Source organism: Aptenodytes patagonicus, chromosome 3 (assembly GCF_965638725.1).
Source record: "Aptenodytes patagonicus chromosome 3, bAptPat1.pri.cur, whole genome shotgun sequence".
Taxonomy (NCBI): Eukaryota; Metazoa; Chordata; class Aves; order Sphenisciformes; family Spheniscidae; genus Aptenodytes; species Aptenodytes patagonicus.
The window spans coordinates 114687841-114709828 of NC_134951.1; the positions used below are offsets into that span (position 1 = coordinate 114687841).

At 39.8% G+C, this 21988-nt stretch overlaps 1 protein-coding gene across 35 annotated transcripts in view; it reads right to left on the minus strand.

Moving 5' to 3' along the window:
* NRXN1 (neurexin 1) overlaps nucleotides 1-21988 on the minus strand; it is a 743929-nt gene that overhangs the window by 77435 nt on the left and 644506 nt on the right. For all 35 annotated transcript variants that reach the window (XM_076334784.1, XM_076334782.1, XM_076334774.1 and 32 more), the window contains one exon: nucleotides 21667-21986. In XM_076334784.1, coding sequence (XP_076190899.1) covers nucleotides 21667-21986 — 320 coding nt within the window. The remainder of the gene's footprint in view (nucleotides 1-21666; nucleotides 21987-21988) is intronic.

Below are 21988 nucleotides of genomic sequence, written 5' to 3' on the forward strand. Positions count from 1 at the left end.
CTTGAATGATATATATACTACATTGCCAGGCTTATGTAAAAGATGGAGCATCAGCAAGGTATAAACACTCAAACCCAGTACTATACAACCATAAAATATGTTGGGCAAACCTCAAAACACCAACTGGCATACAAACTACTTGATAGCTAATAAAATATGTGAATAGAAAAAGGAGAAGTATTATTTAAAGCAGAGTACATACAGAAAAAGTCGCAATACTTTGCACTAAATTATGCAATTCAGATAAAAACTGAAAACTCAATGTTGTCAAACTAACACCAAAGTTGATGCTATGGGACCAGTTCGAAGTTCAGCCATTCAGCATGAGGTATTAGAAGGAATAAATTTAGTTCTCAACTTCAATTTACAGCTTGCAGGTGAAGCTCTCCTGCAAGGGAATACATCTCTGTCATCAACAGCGGGCCATAACGAATAGAGCCAGTTCCCTGGAACACCCATGACAGGAGGAAGATTAAATCCAATAAAATGGAAGTCACCAGAACTCCCCAATTCACAGCAATTGATTCATAATCTATTATACGAGGCAAATGATTTAGAAAGGGCTCTGTTCAGACAATGAAGGGAGTTAATATCTATAGGCTGAAGTAGTGTGCACAGTTTTTCTAGATTAGCAAGGATGAGTGATATATTATTTACTAGCTTGGGCATTATTATTCTTTTGAAGCTTACATTTATGTCCAAAGACAAGCTATAAAACAGAGCCTAGTGGAGCTGTTCAGACTCACCGTTTGTTATTAACAGATGACCTTCTCGTAGGTCTTAAAATATCTTGAATATGCAAACTCCATTATACCAGAACAGCTTCAGCCCCACAGGAGAGCAATAAAAATGACCCGGGAAGTCTTCTATTACAATAATTATTCTAGATGAAAGTACCAGCCATTTCCAAAGTTTTGGTTTATTAGTGTATTAATAAAATGTTATGGCAACACTCCTGTGAAACCATTGTTCTAGTCTTTTCTAGCACATACATGTGTGGCCAGTTTTCATTGTAAGACCTTCAGGTCTTATGGTATCTGGCACTGTTCTCTAAACTCCAGCCTTTGCAAATGTGTATATCATAATCTCATTTCACTTTCTGAAAAGCTGAATTTCTAGCTTTCTGGTCTGCAGAGTAAAACCTGACAATGTGAACTCTTAAGTTGCAGATACCAAAAGGCAGATTGGAAAAAAAAGAAAAAAGGAAAAAAAAAACCCTAGATAAAGAAGTTATCATTACGCAATGCTACAAGGGTTGCACCTAGTTTTTAATAGCATTTATCTTGAAGTACTTCTCCTATTATTCATGTTTTGGTTGCATCACCTAAAAAGATAGGTATTTGCTGCAGAAGAAGCACCAGGAACAAATCGATGCCTGGACTACCGATACATGGAGAAAGGCTGACATTTGGTCCTTTTCTGGAAACAACAGGAAACATCCTCACTGCTGCTACTGCAGGAGTCAGCACCAAGCTGAAGGATAACTTTGGGTCTAGGCCACTGCAGGACAACAGGGAACAAGAGTTGTTTTCAGCACTCAAACAGAATTTTAATCTCCAGACACATCCTGCTCTGCTTTTCATCTGCAGAAATCTCCCTGTGTTAGTAAAAGTATCAGCAGAAGGCAGGAAGAGCTGCAGGGTCTGTAGGACTCTTCCCTCCCACTCCCTAACTCTTCATCTCACGCAGCTTGGTTTCCAACGCCAAGAGCTTCAGACCTGGGCAGATGAGGACAGGAACACATGGGGAAATTCCAGATGCTGTGGTTCAGTGTAAATATATCAACCTGATAGGTCATTTTTGATGCTTCATAACAGCAGCTGTTGAGTATATGAAATATATTTTCCATTTACAGAATAAGAAAAACTGTAAACTCAAACCAAGAGTCTGGAATTGCATGAAACATAATTACCTATCCAAAGTGCTACTAAGACAAGGGAAAAGCACCCTCCAAAGCACACTGTGACCTTTCAGTGAGATGATACCAAGTCAATTATATGGCTGCCATGGAACCCAGACTCTCCAGTGAGGCTGATGGCACATGACCTTAACAGCAAGGGGCCATCTGACATTTAAAAAAAAAAAACAAAACCCAAAACATCTGGAGGATAGTAAAGGGGAACATCATCACAGTGCATACTAGTGAAGCAGAAAAAAAATTTAAAAATGAGCAATTATTGCATAAACAATGCCGATTGATAGAGGATGAAGAACAGTTTAGAGAGGAAAAAAGAAATAAGTTGGAATAGAGAAAGAGGCCATGCCACTGCCAAAACCAAACACGGCTTTGACATGGCTGTAATTTGTTCAAGGAGCGTAGCAACGTAACGGATCAGAGTTTGATCCTTATTTCTAGACTCGCAGCCCTTTCATGGGTTTATTTCCTCTGTTATCACATCACCCACCGTATGTTCATCTCGTCTGTATTATCCTGAGAAGTTATGCAGGAACTCAAAGGTGCGCCATCAGGAGCTGCCAGGCTGAGCTGGATGTGCAAAGGAGGTAGCAGGCAAGCCCAGAAGCTGCTGCAGGACCGCTGCTGAGCAAATGCAGCACCTTCACGTGCACTGGGTAGGACGCAAGCTTTCTCTGCTGCCGTGGGGGGACCCCTGGGGATTCAAAGGCTACACGTACACCTGAAAACCTTATTTTGGTGAACTTTTTTCCATAACACCCTTTGAAAACACGCCCATGCCAGTTGCAACCTTGTAGCCCCTAAACTACCTTATGTGCCAGATGTTCACCATTTAACCAGTGTTAAAGTTCCAACAAATGAAACTACGCATCAACTTAAATGCTTACAGTTTACTTTATGTAGACAGACCTTTAAAGGCAGCTTGTTTTCAAAATCTGTAGGCAAATCTGAACAGGCAATGATTAGAAATGTGTTTTTAGAGTCTTTGGAGATCTAGATCAGGCCCTCAGCTGGGAGCTGTGAACAACAGATAATGCCTGAGGGGGAAAAACGAAACTATGGGTGGATTTACTCTATGTCGCTTGATACAGTGAAAGCAGGTGCAGTGACATGTCTTCATTATTACTTAATCTTTCCATCTCATAGAAATGGGGATTGGGACAATGATGGGGATTGGAACTGTGGTGCAGAATACTGAACTGAGATAATCTAATTTACTTTAGCGTCTGCATCTGTATTCAAATTCAGCTGTTCATGAAGCAAAACAAGAAAATACATTTTGCCCTTTTTTAAGCCATTTTTTGCCTGTTTCATTATTTAACTAAGCTTCTCAGTGAAAATAAATGCCAAAACTGCATTGTGGAAACCTCCCTCACAAAAACCCAAACACTGAGCACAAAAAATGTGAAGAAAGGCAGAAAATTAAAAACTTACTTCATTCAAAGCATGAACTGGCTGCATATAAATTAATCATACAACATAGGGATGGGAAGAGCAAATCTCCCTGACATATAATTGTGTCATGTATCACAAAACAGATTCAGGACACACCGTGGTGGAACTGAGCATAAGTGACAGCAAAGGTGCAGTGCTGTGGCAAATGCATTTATGATCTTAAAGAAAAATAAATTATCAAGATTTGTTGATAATTACCTCCGAAGAGAGAAAGAAAAATAACTGCAGGACTTAACAGCACCTGCTGTCAGCCAGTGTACGATAGTGCATCCCTTATGATGATGGAGGGGATGCTACTTTTCTTCCTGCAGAGGAGGAAGAAATGTTGTAGTATCATCATGCTACAGCACGATGAGTAATGCAAGAAGGGGATCTGATAATCAGGAAGTCACAGAGTAAGACAAAGATTTAAAGAAAAGGCTTCAGGTGATTTGCAGAAATCAAAATCCGTTATTTTATAGTGCCAGATTTGTATTTCTGACCATTTAAATCACAAGATGCTGCTTTAGCTTTTAGGAGTAGAACACAGCCCTTGTAATGGCACTGTAATGAGTATCAAAGAAAGGAATGTCAAGAGTAACAAACATCTGTCACAGCGACAGTCTTGTAGACAAAGCAGGATCTCAGGGCATCTTCACACGCTATTCAGTATTCAAAGATCACAAACTGCATCCAGCCTCTGCGAAACTCCACAAGAGGAAAGGAACAGGCTACTTTGCCCTAATTTACCTAGCCTACGCAGGAGCCAAGCAGGATTTTGCTCACAAATTACACCACTATTCTCTTCCCACAGAAGGAAAAAAAAAAAAAAAAAATACAAATCCAAGTAAATAAATTGCCAGAACTAGCTGCTGCTCCCCACAACTTTTTGCTGGGGATGTGGTCATTCACAACACGCCACTTACACCCTCAGCTTCCAAATCATCCCATGGTAAGCAAGGCTGTTCCAACCTGAGAGCACAACTGCACAGAGGCTGCTGTGAGTGTAAGTAAAATACATGTTATAAGCAGTCCCTTCTCATGTTCCTGTTCAATCTCTTTTAAGGGAGGTAGGCTTCCTGGACACAAAATTACTAGATTGCAGCCTGAGGTTATCTTTTTTCCACCTACAGGCTTATGTATGTTTAAGTTTCATTTTGGAGGAAACTTCATAAATACTTAGTACCCAATGACTTGACATCAAGAAATTGACTAAGGAATTGCTGTTTTAAGTCTTTATAAAGTTTTCGGATAGAGGAAGGCTCCTCCGTTAGCTTTTTAAAATTCAGTGTTTGAAAACTGAAGGCTTTTGATTAATTTGTAAAGGCAATTCTAGATTTACCTATGCGCAACAAAGCAAAAAAAAAAAACCCACACCACCTTACTCTGAGCTTGGAGTTCTCAAGATAACACTGGAGTTCAGTAAAACTTCCGAGTTAAAAAAAGGACAAGATAATTGTCTCAGTTAAATGCAACTGAATGCAGCGGTTCCTTTGTATAAAGGAAACAAGGTATTGGCATGCTAGCCAGTTTGCATTTTGCACTTGCACTTCCTCAAATCTCAGAGCTACTTTTCAGCACAGCAGGCAGTTAGCTTGCCCTAATTACTGCCAGGGAGGCCCAGATGCTTTTGTCAGTTCTTCAAGCACCGAAAAAGATTACCAGCAGACAAGCCAGCCATAGGATCAAGGATGGCTCCTAACAGGAGACTTGTAAAAAATCCGCTAATACTTATGTTCTCTACTGAACGGAACAAATCTAAACACCTTATAAATCTGAGATCAAGCCTGATTATTCATATACAGGATTATCTTCCGTGCTGAAGAGACAAATACAAATGCAGTCAATTAAAGAGAGAGTTATCGTAATGACACCCGTTTTCATGTAATTTGGTGAGATACAAAGCACTGCCGTAAGCAGATATAAAGACGTGGCACTGGCTGTTCAGCTGATGTGCCTGCCTGCCGAAAGGAATGGCTGTGGCAAAAAGATGCGGGGTCCAGCATCGCCCGCAGCCACGTGCAGGTTCAATGTCTTACCTACTCCAGCGGCAGAGGAGGCTGGGGCCCAAAGGATGCTGCTGCTTACCTACACAGATACTCTGAATGAAGTAAAAGCAATTACTATTTTCCACATTTTGAAATTACACGGAGAGGATCCTCCATTCTCTTGCAAATTGAATTTCACAAGCCTTCAAAGCAATTCAGCTTAAGCTTGAGAAATAAACTCAGCGGCAGCTCTTTATCTGAGACAGTAGTGGGGGAGGCCAGTGGCTGTTATCACTGATTTCAGCAGCTGGTTGAAGCCAGCACAAATCCCCTATCACCATACACAATACAATTACCTTTCCCCTCCCTCACATGAGAGAAGAAAAAAACCTGTTTGTTTGAAAATTAGGACTGCAGCTTAACCTGATATAGTTTCTTATGTTCAGCTATATGATTTAAAAAAAAAAAGAGAAACCTGATTAACGCAGTTCAGGGTTGCGCGTGTTGTAAATCTGTAACCACTTACTGACTTATTTTATACGGTGAAACTCGCCTGTGTCGAATACAGCTTTTAACTACAAAGGCGGCCTCAGGAGACCCAAGCTCTCCCATGCTCTGTCTCTGCTGATTTTGAACAAGTCACTTTGGCTTATGTGTCTCTGTAAAATAAGCAGAGCAATCCAGTCTCCTTCACAAAAGCCACAGAGGCACACTGGGTTTTGGATCGGAAAGGATGCGTTAAAAGTCAAACATTAGTATTATTGCCATTACTTTGTTAGGAGTATGATCCTATTTTTGAGCTGAAGAACATCAGAAAATTTGGAGGGAGGATCCTCTTGTTGCCACAAAAGCTCCTCTAATGGTTAGGGCATGTTTTCACAGCAGCGTGCCCACCTTCAATGCCCCAGGCAGCGCCGGCTGCCCTTCACTCACCCCTCCGGAAGGGCGCAGGGCTCCTGCGCAAGCCCCGTGTCACATCTGCAAGCCCCGTGAAGTCTAAGATAACCCAGGGCATCCAAAACGGCACTAGAGGCCTCTGTGTAGGCAACTGTGTCGAGTCCCACATGGCTTCAGGCAACGCTCAAGTACTGGCAATATCTGAATTAGAAAATTGGTCAGCAAACTAAATGCACTGCCTGAAATGACAGGATAATATTCAGGGGAAAGAGAGTCTTATCCCAGTACAACTCTATTGCTCTTAATTTGTCTTGTATAAATTAACATCAACTTTGGACCTAAATCTTTGGTCATTTGCTTATACTATAGCACACAACATTGGTGCCTACCTGAGTAGCTTATGGTTAATGGGGCTGACTGCAAGCCCACGTGGTTTGCTGCCACTTTGCACATTTGTTCATTTGAAATTCTCAGCTCGATAGCATCTACTTTCTTTTTTCTTTCACAGCTTTATCTATCTTGGTGGTGGTGGTGGTGGTGGTAGCATATGTTAAAACCACACACATACCTTTGCTTAAAACTTTTCTTGCTCTTCTAGTCAAAACTCTGTCTCCCTAATCTTTGGTGCTGTCACCTTTAACTTTTAACTTTCTCTTTTATAATTCAAACTCATTATTTGGCTTGTTGCAAATTTATAAATGAAGAAATAGTGACGAATGTCTTTTCAAAACACAGGCTGCCTCCAAAGCAGCACACAGAAACAATTTTGTGATTTACAGTCTCTTCTCAGCTACACTGACGCCCATAACTGGTCAATAGAGTTGTACCACTGTGACTGAGAATTTGGCTTGATGTAGGAAGCATTCATTAAAAAGTTTTGTTTATTTAGCCAAAGTCAAGGATCTGTTATCCTTTCATTTCTGTCCATTTCTGGTGCCAGGATAAAAAACATTTCTGATCCAACTCTCAGAGCATATTCATTTGTAATTAAAATAAAATTTGAAGAATTAGCTATTTGGCTGCTTTCAATTGTACTAATGGCTTTTTGTCCTTCTTTGAGAAACACTTCCTTTCAAAGAAACAAAAATGTGTGAGCTCTGACAATACTAAGAAACTTGCCAGCACAGCCCAGGGAATTTGCAACCGAAGTTCATCCTCTCTAGCCCACGAGTGACAATCTCCTCTTGGTCAATAGTGGCTGCAAGTTATTCTGTGCAATGACTGCTTGTTACCTTATGTGCTTTCAACGTGTGTTTTCACTCCAATTCCCAGAGTGCAGGTGAAAAACCCACCACTTCCAGCATTAAACAAGAGCTTGCTGGCAGCCTTGGCAGAAAGGACTGACATTAGCAGCAGAATCAGGCACATTTATCCCAGCTCTTCTTCAAAGTCAGAGCTAGGAACTTGGAGAGAGTCATGGAAGTTTGTACTGGGGAAAGTTATACCAAAATTTAAGTTATACCATAATATGCCATAATACTGGCATATCTGAGGTCTACTTTTATTCATGGTTGGGTGTATTCATGTTTTATGCGCTAGCACCCCATAACTTCTTCAGCTTCACCAGGGCTGTTATAACTATGGGATATGCTAAGAAGATTAATTTATCCTATCCTATCTAACTTCTCAAAATGTCTTCATTGTCCAAACTTCATCTTTATAAAGAAGGGCCTTGCAGCCCTTAAATACCTTCTATTCAAGATCCTGCAGATCACTTCGCTCCCACAGGAAGTTAAATACAGGCTCTTGTAGCAAATATGGCAGCAGAGTACACAGAAAAAACAATCTGTCAATTATTCATGTATTTTTAACCACCAGTAATGTGGTACAGCAAGTGGGAAAAATGGAGGACAGCCAAGAAAGTAATGAGCCATCTTCTCTGCAGATCACCAGTAAATGCTCTGCCGGTCACAAAGAACCACAATTAAGACAATGTTGGCATTAGTGATTAATGAGCTATTTAAAACTAGCGAATCAGATTGTACTTTACATGCCCTATCACCTGTGGGTGAGGTTTTGTAGAATGTAATTCACAGACACCCAACCTGGACAGAAATAAGACCATTCATTTCATATTTTTGTTACGAAACAGTGGTGCAGATATCAGAATCACACCTCATCTCACATCTTAATTAGAAAAATGAAAGAAAACAAAATTTCTTCTGTAGAGAATGAATGAGAACCGATTCAGATTTTACCTTTAATTCAGTCCTAGGCTAAGATGGCACTGGAATGGGCAGCATTATTTCTAATGTGGTTGCTCATTCAAGACGACTTGAAAAGCACGTGTTTAAATCCCTTCCAATTCCAGCATTTACTTAAGCACATGCTTAAAGAAAAGACATATTTAAATGTCATCTTGAATAGGAATTCTTCTGCGTACTCAGGCCCAAATGTATCATCTGAAAAATCTCATATGCCTTATTCATCAACAATAGATTTTATAAAATTTCTTTTTAAACTACTGAAAGAAAATGAAGGAATTTCAACTATTACAGTCAATACTCAGATAATGCAGCATTAGAGCTCTACCTTACTGTTAGCGTCTGTAAATAAAATCATGCTCACGCTGTGACTTTCATGCATGCCACTGCATTCTTCTCTTCTTTGACCAAGGAGGTAAGGGAATGCCAACTGAGAATTTTACGTTAACTTCCTATTTTCTTCCGTGAGCGTACAGACCCTCCTTGTTACCTGACTGAAATACCTGAATACAGTTTCTTTAATGTTTCTCAAATTTTTTTTCCCTTGGCTCCATCTACCTAGGTCACATGGGTATAGTTTCATACTGATGAACTTGCCTTGCCGGGACTTCAAAATGAAAACCTGCCATTTGGTTTGCTTTGCTAGTTAGCTGATCAGCATGAGCGAAGTTTGCAAATATTTCTGGGGAAACTGTGTGCTTAAAACCCAACCATTATTTGAAATATGAGCATCTATCTTCAGAAAAGCAGAAAACAAAAAAAGAAGCCACACCATGTTATAAAAATGGCCATACTTGGTCAGTTTAAAGGTTCATCTAGCCTGGTATTCTTCCCTCGTAATGGTTAATAGCGGATGCCTTGGGAAGAGCATAGGAATATGGCAGGCAGAAGCTGGTACTTTCCTAGAATACCCTCCTAACCTTCAACAGTTCACAGCTCAGACTTCTCATCTGACAAATCCAAGGCTTTTCAAATATCACCAACATAGAGGGATAAACTTTACATAAGACAAATGGTATGCTTTGATGTTGAGAGGGCTACAGTTAACTATTGACGAATAGAAATAATGTGAAAGAAACATGTAGGCAATGCATTAGCTCTCCTGCTCGCTGTTACCAGAAAACAGAGTATTTACCCCATGCGCTTCACTAGCATCCCTTGAACAGGGCTATTGTCCTCACCACTATCAGCATCCTGCAATTCAGAGGTGGGGAAGTCTTACTAGGTGATCTAGCTCATTTCACCATCAACCCAGGTCTAAAGAGAAGCAGCCACAATACACCTCTTGTGATGTTCACTACCAAGTTAAAACCACCACTTGTTGCTTCTTAAATGTTGGTGAAACTTCCACCTACTAAGATTAACAATGTTACTCAGTGTTCGTCATTATCATTTTAATATTGCACTAGAAAGAAAATGAAATTTCCATATGGTGGAATTATCATGTCAGACATCTGTTAACTCCTTCTTACGGAAAAACAAAGCACTTGAATATATTCACAGGGTAAGCAAGCTGATAGCTATTTTTAATATATGAAGATATTAAGTGTTTTACCCCACATTGTAGGATTTTCTTTAGAGGCTTACCTCTAAAGGCTTACCTGTGTAACACTGAAAAGATAGATAATGGTGTCTATTTCTGTGGGGACTCATAGCACTACAAAACTATTGCAAAAGTTTAAATGCTAAGGTCAGTTAAGATTACAGCGGAGGCACTGCCACAACAGATCTGTAAAGCTTTTCAGACAGTTGATTGAAAACACTGGGCTGATTTCAGCCATTTACAGATTTATGTCTAATTAGATGACTATAATACACTCAAAACATATTTTAAAAAGTTTCAAAATGAAAATTCAAACAAGACCAGTGTTTGTTTTTTTTTTCCCCAGACTTGCCTGAACTTAATGATAAATAAAAATCAAAGAGAAATAGATTTGAACAAAAGTGTTTCTTTTCCTTTGTTCTTGTTATGTCGCTGATAAAAATAGAAAAACTATTTTGGGTCATCCCAAATGATTCTTCCATCAATCATTTCATTGAGGAAAATAATAATCACATCCTGAACCTTCCTCTCCTGCCACTTGTGCATATGGTTTTAACCATGACTGCCATTTCATAAAGAAAATGCTACAACTGCTTTTATCTCTCATTTAATTATAATATGGCTGTTTGGATTACTCTAGAAAAATACTATTTCTTAGACTATTCCTGCACGTGGTGATTCAGGCTACCAGCATCTACCTCAGGGAGAGGAAATGTTAATGTCAATGAAATTATCAGGGAAATACTTTAAGTGTTTATGCTATCCTAGTTGCAATTGGACATCACCACAAAAATGTAACAAAAACTTATGTTTATATACTCAAATACATATGCAAATACTTGTGATTTTTAGAAGGCAACACACATCTAGCTACCACTGCTATCCTACACTGTGGCATGATATACGAAGGGATTGATAAGGCTTCGGTATGGATTAAATCAGTTAATGAGCAAGTCCATCACACCTAGAGAAACTGTATTCAGACTGTCATATTCCATACCTCTGGGAGCCTGGAATTAAAGAACTAAGTCTTCGTATTAATGTAAGGAATTATCAGCTTTACTGAACACATTCAGTCTAGCTAGAGCTCCCTAAAGCATTTGGTAAAACTCCCAGACACTTAATTTTAGTGAATTCATGGCCTTGTGTAACATGGAGGCTGGATCTACACTAGTTTTCCCAAAATATGACCAGAAATAGACAGAAGGAAGGGGGAATATTCTCTTAGGCCTTTATACTTATTAACACCAGCACATTTGTGAAAGTCGGAAGAATCTGCATAGGAAAAGAAAAGCAAATGATCAGCTCCTGAATCTATTAGTCAGTGGAGTCACCTAGGGCTACACGGACATCAGAATCTCACTCTTGCTGTTCCCAGCATTGTCACAGCATCTACTCAGCACAGATACTAATGCCCTGCTTTAAAAACCTGAAAATAATATCCAAGTGTCATTTAAGATATGTCTAAGGCCATTTATTCTGACCTCATCCTTTTTTTTTTTTAAAACAGGAAAATGTCAGAATAAATGCATTCTCTATATTTATAGTGTTATGCTGGGGGCTGAGCAAAACCTTGTGCAAGCTGATGGGCATTTCAGCAACACTGTCAACCTCTTCAGTCTTCTTTCTTGACAGAATCCACCCACAAAATCCCAAACATTTAGTATGTGGCTAGATTAAAGGATGTAGCAAAATAATATAGTACATTATACCTTCATATGTTTTGTTCCCCCTGCGAGTCTTTTTTCTTCCTGGACGTGAGGGTATGTCAGCACCATGCAGTCTCTTCACACGGGCTTCCTCCCACATAGTTTCTGCTCTTTCCAGAACTAGTTCTAATTTACCTGCTACATGTTCTCCTAAAACCTGGTACTTCCACTTCTGTGTTTCTAGATACAGACATAATCCTTAATAATCTATCTGAACATAATTAACGGATTTCACCCTCACCCCATCGTCATCTCGCAGCAGGGAAGTACTCAGTTAATTCATTGATGAGAGATGAACTGGAGGAAGATGGTACCATTTCCCCAAGGTCAGAATACAAACCTAGGTCTTTGATTTCTGTTTAATTGGTCAATATATCGTCTCATCCTCCAGAGTGGATTTTAAGGAAATAGTTCCTATTTCTCAGTCCATGTTTCTATGCACTTCTAGGAGAGAGTGGTACAGTTAGATCCATGAGACAACTTCAGTTCTTCTCTTCCTCAATGCAGATGTCCCTGCCCACCATTTATGTTCCCTCTTGGGAGAAACTGGCAAGTCTCACATGTTTCTTCCTTAAGTCACTTCAGAGACTTTACTGTTCACCTTTGTATTAAAAGACTTCCAATCTAATAACTTCCTCTGGCTTTTTTAAGTATATCTATATATATATATGCTTGCAAAACCATACTGCAAAAAAAGGACATTTCAACAGAGAGTAGTTAAAAGAAAGGAAAACTGTGCAAAGAAATAATACACTGCCTGCATGCAACATTATTTGTAACAGAATTGCAAATCCTCCAGGTAAAGAGCATAGAGACAAAACTATTAGAAATTATCGAAGTCTGAAGCAATGCCTGTGTATAAACAAAACCTGAGCACCAGCTATTCAGATCAAATGCTGAATACCAAATGGAACCAAATACTTAAAGACAACTTTAGCTAACAGATTAAATGAAATAAGTCATAAAATAATTATTGATTTATTCAAGACAGACATAGGATGTTGGTACTACCCACAGGGGGGAAAAAAAAAAAAGCAAATGTTTTTTGAATAAACCTTCTATACTAACTTATTAACTGGACATAGTCCCAAGAGTTATTTCATTAAAGCAAGTGATTTGCAGTCTATGAAGCAGGCGTGCCTGTGAATGAAGCTTTGTTCTTTGTTCTTGATAACAATAAGTGAGCAGAAAGGCTTCACACATTACTGTCACCGTCACGTTTAGAGAAACCTCCAGTATATAATATGGTTGTATCACCTACATTTTGAAAAGTTCTGCTACATGTTTGATGTTCAACAAAACATCAGATAACACACTGTTGTAGATGGGTCCTTGCCAGCCATACATAAAAGCACATTGAACGCTGCAACCTGCAGTAATTAACCTGAGCGCCACTCGTATGCATATAGCGTGGAAACTATTGCAATCATTGTTTGCTGCAGGAGCAGGACTGGTACTTTGCTGCAGCACCCTGGGGGGTCTGCAAGCATAGCAGCACATTTAAGCTGTGCTTTTTTAGAGGTGGCTGCCTGCTTTGGGTTCCCACCACCAGGAGAGGAGAGTCACACCCTGACTCCATCTGCCTTCCTTTCCCTCAGCTCTGAGGAATCATACACAAAAGTAAAGAAATAGACTGTATTCTCTCGTGCTTTCTGAAGGAAATTGTGTGAACCAAGAATGTAAAACACACAGTACTTCAGTCATAGAAATTCACCAAAGAAAACAGTGAACAAGATCTTCAGGCTTACCACAGCTTCAGTGAATGATAAGGGGACTGAACGACTATCGCTTCCTTTTCACAGGAGAACAGCAGCTCTCAGACACAGCGCAAGGACTTCTATCCTGCAAGGCTACTGAAAATCAGTAGCGACTGTAACACCCAGGCCTTTTCAGCCATCCCAAATGCAGAAAAGTGTGTAACAGCTACGTGACTGCACGGTTACGGGTCACCAACTCTGCAACAGCCTCTTGTTCCACCTGGGTGAAACAATCCCATTTCTGTATAATCCTGATGTAATGACGTTTGTTTAGCGTGCTGGGAGGCACTGAGGGGGAACAGGGGACAGATACAGAGTATGAGACAGAACCGAGCACCGCTTCACATGAGAGGACCCTTCCTAAGAAAGTGGTTGGAAGAAAGAGCCTGTGAATGTGAGGGAAATATCTCTCCAACAACAAATCACTGGCTAAATTTGGGGGTGGCTTTGCTCAGCATGCATTAGATACCATGTCTCATATTATGCAAAGGGATGGTTTAGAAGTCTTACAGTGCTAACATGACGCGAGTAACATATTAGGAAAAAAGAAAAGCAGCATGCTATGAAAAAACGCTAGTATCAAGATAACGTTTGTTCTACTTGAAAATTAAAATTTGCCATATTTAAAAAATGCAACGAGCCAGAATTTGAGACTGGATAACACCGATTTGGGTTAAAAAACCCTACATAATAAAGCAAACTTTGTAATGAATGAGCTTGGTCATTCGAACATGAAAGAACAACAAAGTCAAAACTGCAAGTGGCCTCAGATCCTTTTTTCCCAAATTGAACTTAAAAAGAAACTTTGATTTGCAACCAATTAATCAACAATTTAGACAAGTGTCTTGAGGTTCTTTGGATACTAACAATGTTGTGATTTAATTTACAAACATTTTTTTTTCCCTGTGCATACACACTGTAGAGGGTATTTTCAAAGCACTGCTCAAAGTTTTAGACATATCCCACTGGCTTAATGGAAATTGCATGGTTTGGCTTCCTTTTTGAGGGGCTGGAAACCTATCCCAGTCAGCTTTCACATTGAACAACAACAGAGAAAGGATGTCAGTGGAGGGGTGCCAGTGTGAGAAACTTCCAAGTTTCCATTAGTTCTTTAAAACTCCATCGCCAAGTCAGAATAACAATTCACAGAGTGAAATGGAGAGGGTCCCCTCCATGCTGCTCCTTCTCAGGTAATACCTGTGAAAGGCTAGGGCTTTGCAGCATGTCTCATGACCAAAGTGCATCATACCAGGCTGGATGGTGCCTCTTGAAGCTAATCCACAGCAGAGCTAAAGACAAAGCACCCATGCAGAAGTTGGTCTTCTCTGGACTGTACAGTGCAGTAGATGTGAAGTATCATTGCTGATCAGGTCCAGGCATTTTTATGCCTGTAGTTTCTCAAGCAACTGGTCAAGACTTGCCTTTGGTGACCCAGGGTGCTACAAACTGCCCATATGAACCCTTCCTCTCTAACGAATCCTAACAACAACTAACAGCGAGACTTACCCTCTGAGCGTGACACAAAGCTCTGGTTTCAAAGGCGGAATCCTCTGTAGCTAACGACAATCACTCCTATTATTTAGGAGTTCAATGGCAAGGCTGCATGCACAGAAGCGTGTATTTCTTAAATAAGTAACTTACACATTAAGGATACTCTGATATAGTATCTATATATAGAAATGTCTTGGATACAATTTTCGAAAACATTGAAGTAATATAGAAACATTAATGAGTTTGAGGGAACTTTTGAAAACCTCATCCTAAGCGCACATTCATTTTGTTTTTCTTTTTAATCTTTGCTTTTTAAACACAAAAGGTGGGGAAACACAGCTCTGCAATATGCAACAGAAGACCAGGACGGCACCAGAACTCACGCAATTTGGCTTCTCTGTGAGCTTAATGTCCTTGAAATTGTTCTGCCAATGACAGATTTGACTGAATTGGTTGAGGGACTCAATATTTATTAAGAGAGACAGAGACAACCATGCGATCACATAAGTCATCCTTGAAAACAACAAACTAATCAGCCAACCCAACATGCAGGTGTGCCGAAAGCTACATTTCTATAGCCACCCTATTTATATAACTTCAGTGCTCCAACTGAAGAGCCAATAGTCAATATGCAGATATCTTGCAGGAGAATGGGAAAGTCAGATGTGATTGGGTAGCAAATACTAAAACATAGCTAGAGGATTTTAGCATTCATGGTATCCTATTTTAATTTTGTAGAGATCCTAGCTGAGTGTCAGTATTAACAAACAATTATGTTTTTAAATAATCAATCGAATTATCAAAAATAATTAGAAGAAACTAAAAAAGCATAGTCTGACAGTTTAAACAAAAAGGCAAAAAAAATGGGCATGGGTTTCATGCATCTAGCTAGTTTTCTCTTTTCTCACATTAAAATGTGAGCAGTTCCACAACTACCATATTTGCATAGAGATCCTAGTGCAAATGAGACTTGTCCTTAACACTTGAATTCCCCAGGTTCTGTCACCTAGTGAGCATATATGTGTGCTGAGCACTGTGATGTTGGAAGCTACGGGATTAATTTTACACTAGTGAGCATCTGTTGAGTCAAATCCTTGCGATTTACCAGACCCCTGGGGAAGAGCTTTGCCTACTGGGGCTGATGAACTGTGGCCTGGTTGCTGTGAACGTCCAGAGGAAGAAGTGGAAGCAGCACAGAGGCACAGAAAGAACCCAAACCCTGTGTATAAGAGCAGGCATTGCAAACCATTCCGTGGATAATTTTAAACCGAGATGGGTGGAAAATACTCTTCCTCCCATTAACTACATTGATTTAATGATTACCGTGTCTCCATAAAAGATAGTCACATTTACTATCCTGTGTAAAGATCATGTACTCAACTACCATTCTTAAAATTGAACTCTTTCTGTGGAAAACACCCCTGTCTTTTTCAAATGCTTGTTTTTATTTGGCAGGTGAAGACACTGAGCCAAGCCTGTCATTGTCCATGCTACAATGAATACCATTTAAATCTGCTGCTTCAACACACGTAAAGAAACATACCCTTCACCTGATGCATGCCCTCCAAGACAACTGACCAAATTTCAGCTCATCAATTTCATATGAAGTCAATTTAATTCTGCTTGACCAAAAATCAGTGCCTATTGTTCCAAAACATGCAATCATCTCACAGTATATTACAATTGCTGGTTAAGTGGCTTAGTGTTATTGATAAGAGCCCACTCTGATGAGAAGAGAGAGGACTGCCAGAATCCCTTATGAAAAATAAATTTAAAAAAAAAAAAAAAATCTATTTTGCACACAACTTTCAGAAACGGTTTCCAATGCATGTGAGCAGAGGCTGCTCTGTGGATGGGCTGTCATAATCAAATCCTTAGAAACGGATGAGAAATGAGCATATTATTCTTGATTTACTATCACTTCATTTATGATTTCCGGTTAATACAGATCTACAAAGCCATGCCAAAGAGATACTAAAGGCCTGATTGTGCTATCCTAATTCAAGCAAAACCCATACTCAAAGTCGTTTTGAAGCCTTTCCACTTCTGCCAACTCTTGCAATTTTTATTGCAAACCTTGCAGTACTTGATGTTTTGCTTAACATTCTGGCTCCTGGAGTTATACAACAAGTGAATCTCCTTTATTTTCAATTTTAAAAGAAGTTTATCGCCTTCATGATTGAATAGAAAAACTTGCAAATGAGACTTTTTAAAAGTGTCAAAAATAAAAGAGAAAAAGAAGAAAGAACTGAACTACATCATTTTGCTGAATAACTTCATAAAGAGGGTGATATTCTTAGACCAAATTCATGATTTCTGAGCCCCTGTGCATGCTTACGGCTCACCAGAAGTTAGCAACACATAGCTGCATATTTTCACTTAACAGAAGTCCTGTTCTTGTAACACTTAAGGTTGGGGATTTGTTTTCATGCTCATAAAGGTATACAAAATTTGGAGCCTCCTCCCGTCCAGTGCAAGGGGAGTGAAGGACCTCTCCCGCAATCCTCAGCTCCTGTGCCAGTGGCCATGGGTTCCCCCAAACGTCAATGGCAAAGTGAGGAGCAAAGTAGGGAAAACCTCTCATCGACCACCCAACTGGTGCCGATTTTGCACCAACTGCCCAACTGGGACAAACTGGGCGGTCCAGTCCTTAAATTGCCTGCTCCAGATTCTACCGTAAGCTACACAGTGATCCTACAGGAGAGGTGTAGCTTGGGAGCTGTTATCTGAGGAGCCTGGATCAAAAACCAGGCAGTAAACTGTCCCTCCCACGATGGCTGCAAATCCGCACGTTGCTTGTTAACACTGAAAGAGCACAATGCTTCCTTTATTTCCCTCTTCCTCCCACCTCCTAATTTCCTTTTTTTTTTTTCCTCCTTACCTGATAGCTTACAGAGTAAACAAAAGGTATTTGAGGCAGGGACTGTCACTTCCTATGTGTTCGTGCAGTGCCTTGCATGAAGGCTGACAGCTCTAGATGCCATTATAATCAAAGAGAGGGGGGGATTTTTAAGGCGCTAAGGAAAATGAGGCATTCACCTACCATTGACATTCAATAGGCTTTGAGTACCTTTCTCCCCTTTGAAAAATCTCCATTTACAAGTATAATAGTTAAGATGTCTGTCATCACCAAAACGTCCATTGTTAAAATATGACACAGCCTCCAAGTAAGAAAAACCTTCATTGAGAGCAGAGTCACTAACAAAAAGCATTTTTTTTTTTCAGAGCGCTAAGACCTCATTTGCCTAAAATCATGCACAACAGTATTCAACATACTTTCTGGAAGTATCATATCTACCTTGTATTATATATTGCATTAGTTAGATATCTGCTGAGAAGAACACACTCCATCAAACTAAGCACTAACATTGTAGTTTTTTTAAAAGAATATTTCCTATAAATAGAGATTTAAATGATCTTTAAGTATTGTAATATTTAATTGAATTCAATACCTCTGCAAATGGAGCAAACAATCTCTGACTGATTAGATCATTTGCTTCTATTCTATTTCAGACACGCACTGGTTTGCAATAATGTAAAGTTTTTTTCATTAGCAATTGCTGTTCAGCTGTATATTTTCTTCAGTAACCTAATTAATGCTAGAAAGGTAACTTTTCTTCTTGTGTATTACAGTATGTCAATGTAGTTGACACTCTTGCAGAGGTGTTATATAAATAAAAATCAGAAAAAAATGTAAAGGACAAAAATGAAAGGGAATGCAGAAATTAAAAGCAGATTTTCCATGAGATGGTGAATGCCTTCATCTCCCAGTGACATCAAGATGGAAAGTGATTACTTGGCACCCTGCAGGATAGACCCATGGGAGTCCTATGGGTCACTAGCACAGAAATTATTACATGCAGGTAAAATAAGAAAACAGGTATTAATGAAGAGAAGAAATTATGTCCTTAATTTGATTTAGTAGCTTCCTAGGTCTGGGTTTGTTCCATGAATAACATAGCATCCTGCAGACAAATTTCAGCTTTGACTTTGGGATGTTATCAATTTCTTCAAACCAAATCACAGGCCTGATTGCAAACTGCGTTCCAGTGCAGTCCCTGACTAATTAAGTGTATAGTCATAATGACAACACAGATCCTACCGGGCAGGATGTTTAGACATAGCTGAAGTAAACCACTGTGTATTATTAATGGCAAGAAGGGGTCAGTTACAGACTCAGGATGCCCTGTGCTCTAATGGCATTAACACTGAACACTTTCCTCAGAAATGTTGATTTCGGGCTCTTAGATACAGAAATATTCCTGCCAAGTTGTTTCAAATGGGTTGCGTCAAGGACTCGCATCAGCCAGGCTAACAGGCGAGAGAGGTTGACCTAAACCTTCACCCTCAGAACGTGCTTTGGTGAGATGCTGTGCACCTCTGGATGCTCCTGGAGCCTGCCTGAGGCTCGTGATGGTGGGACGTCAAAGAGCAGGTGCTGACAGCATTGTGGTGTAGCCAGCTCAGCCAGGAAGGGACGATGGAATGGCACGGTTGCATTGAGTCACTGCTCCAGTGGCAGTGAGGTGCTCTAAATAAATTGTGTAGATGCTCTGACAAAGTCGGTGAGGGCCACAGCTTATTTCAGGCACCACAGTCTAGAAACGGAAGATCTGTGGAAGATCTTTTTGCCTAATTGTCTCTTTCCCCTCTTCAGAAAAAATTATACTTTATCATAGTTGTTAGCTTAAGAAACCTTTTTATTCCCCAAATACGCCATTGGAACACCTCAAAGAAAAATCTTAGTGGCTAGACATCCAAACAAGTGAGTAAATCATACTGGGGAATATTCCTGGAAGCTGAGGTCAGCTGGCAAAGCAACTATTCCAGTAAACTCCCATTGCCCACAAATCATGCAAGGTGCCAACTGGCAATGCTCCCGGTGACGTTCTTCCTCCCAAACTGTGCCTGGGAGTTACCTGAGAGAGTGGCAGAAGCCAAAAGCATGCTGGGAACTGTTGGAACAGTTTGACTTAGTTTAATATTAATCTAGTAGCATTAATTTAGCCCAAATTCTTCCACGCTGTGAGGATGTCCTGCACTTTTAGATGCAGATCTTCCTCTGTGCAAATTTGATGAGGTCTTACATTTCATTGCTGCAAAATACTGAGATCAGACTTGTTGGATAATAAAGTAGGAGATAATATTTAAAACAGAATTAATAACAAAGGAAATTTATTGCCTATTTAATAAAAACACTGTAGTTTACTACATTAATCATTAAAAGAACTGCAACCTATGATCTACAATGGATGCCATTTTTTGGAGGAAGCTGGTTCCATGTATCTCTAGTTGGGTTTTATTGCCCCCTTTTTTTTCTCCTTTGGATTCTCACGCACTTTAAGTAAACAAGGAAAATGCATAAAACCTGTGTTTATTTGAAAATACAAGTAAAAATGTTTTTTTGAAAGCTCACTTTTAACCTAAATGTTCTTCCTTATACAAAATAACAATTTTTACTTTTACATCACTATAGTTTTCAATCCATAATATAAAGTGTACCAAAATACTACAGACAGAAAAGCTGAAGTGTTGAGCTTGATGCCCCCAGCAAATTCCAACTCTGAGTTGAGGTTTTACACAGAAAACAGGCAACTTGACCTCATCCTCCCAGTCTAATCAACATGTTCTCCTCCATTCTTGAGAAAATTAAGCTCATTCATCACATCGTGCTCCTGTTCCTCCCTACAGCTCGTGACACTTTCTTTGCTCCTTGTCCTACTTCTGGATCTCAGAGCGCAGCTGTCATGGCTTGATGGCACAGTGGGTGCACAAGTGAGTGAACCAAGTGAACATAGGAAGAGCTTTTAGCAGTGTACCCGTTTTTTGGTTTGTTTGGATTTTTTGGTTTCTTGGTTTTTTTAAGGCAGAATAAATACAAAAGAATTTTCTCTGCCACAGAAACGTCCTGTTAAGTTCTAGGTTTTTACAGCACAAAGTCTGAATGCTGTTACTCAGGGTATCCACAAGATGAAGGTACTTAATTCACTCACCTGTTTTTCTCCCTCCTTTTCCCGATAATCAAATTCCCCCACATATTATACAGAGATCCTGACAAAACCTGAAAGCTACTAAATATATCACTAAATTCATGAGATGCAAATAACCTCAACAAACAGTAAACAACAGCCTCTGACTTGGAGCCTGAGTCTCCCAGAATGCAGAGTGCTCTTAATTCCCTCTGTTGCCACTGCCTCTTATGAGGAATACTGCCCAAGATGATGATCAATCGTGGGACTAGGGAAACTGCTAATTCCTTCTTTTCCAGCCTCTTCCAACTTTTTGTCTTCACACCTCCTTCCCGTTCCCTCTTCAAACTAGGTATCTTTTCTCTATCTGATGGATAAAGTCACCACTTCATTTCATTATCTCTAATTCCAGATATCCTGCATACCTACACTGAAAATAATCGATATAAGTCATCAAAGGAAGAAAGAGTATTTAAAAATATGCACCACTATGAAGATGGATGACAGGGCAATAAAACTCAGCACAAGAAAAATCTTGAGCTGGTAAGTTTGCCTAATTTAGAAGAACAGCAAAAGTCTTTACTTTCCCTCTAAATGCTGATCAACATCACATCCATGAGCCATGTACGGTACAGAACTTTTATCTGCAATTCATGCATTTCTTCCACCGGAACAATTTCATCTGCAGAGTGAACGTGATATAGGAAGCCACACTCAAAGACAGGAAAACATTTGCAAAAGATGAGGAAGCCGACTAACCTGACCAATAGGTTCTTTTGTCGGGGTCTTTCCTCTTCTAGCGGTGCTCGTGGCCAAAGTGGTGGTTGTTTCCATGACTGACGTGGACATCTCAGACTGCATTGCTGTGGCTGTGGACTCAGTTGTCATAGAGGAAGGCACTTCACCAACAAGTCTCACATTTCCTTCTATCACGATGTTGGCATCATTTTCTGCTGCCATATTCAGAACTTTCAAGCCATTGTAGTAAAGACCAGAGAGCTGGCCTTGGAAAGGATGGCCACGTTCCTTGCCTCCAATTTTTATGGTTGCTTGGCTATTGAAGATTGTGAGCTGACGCCCT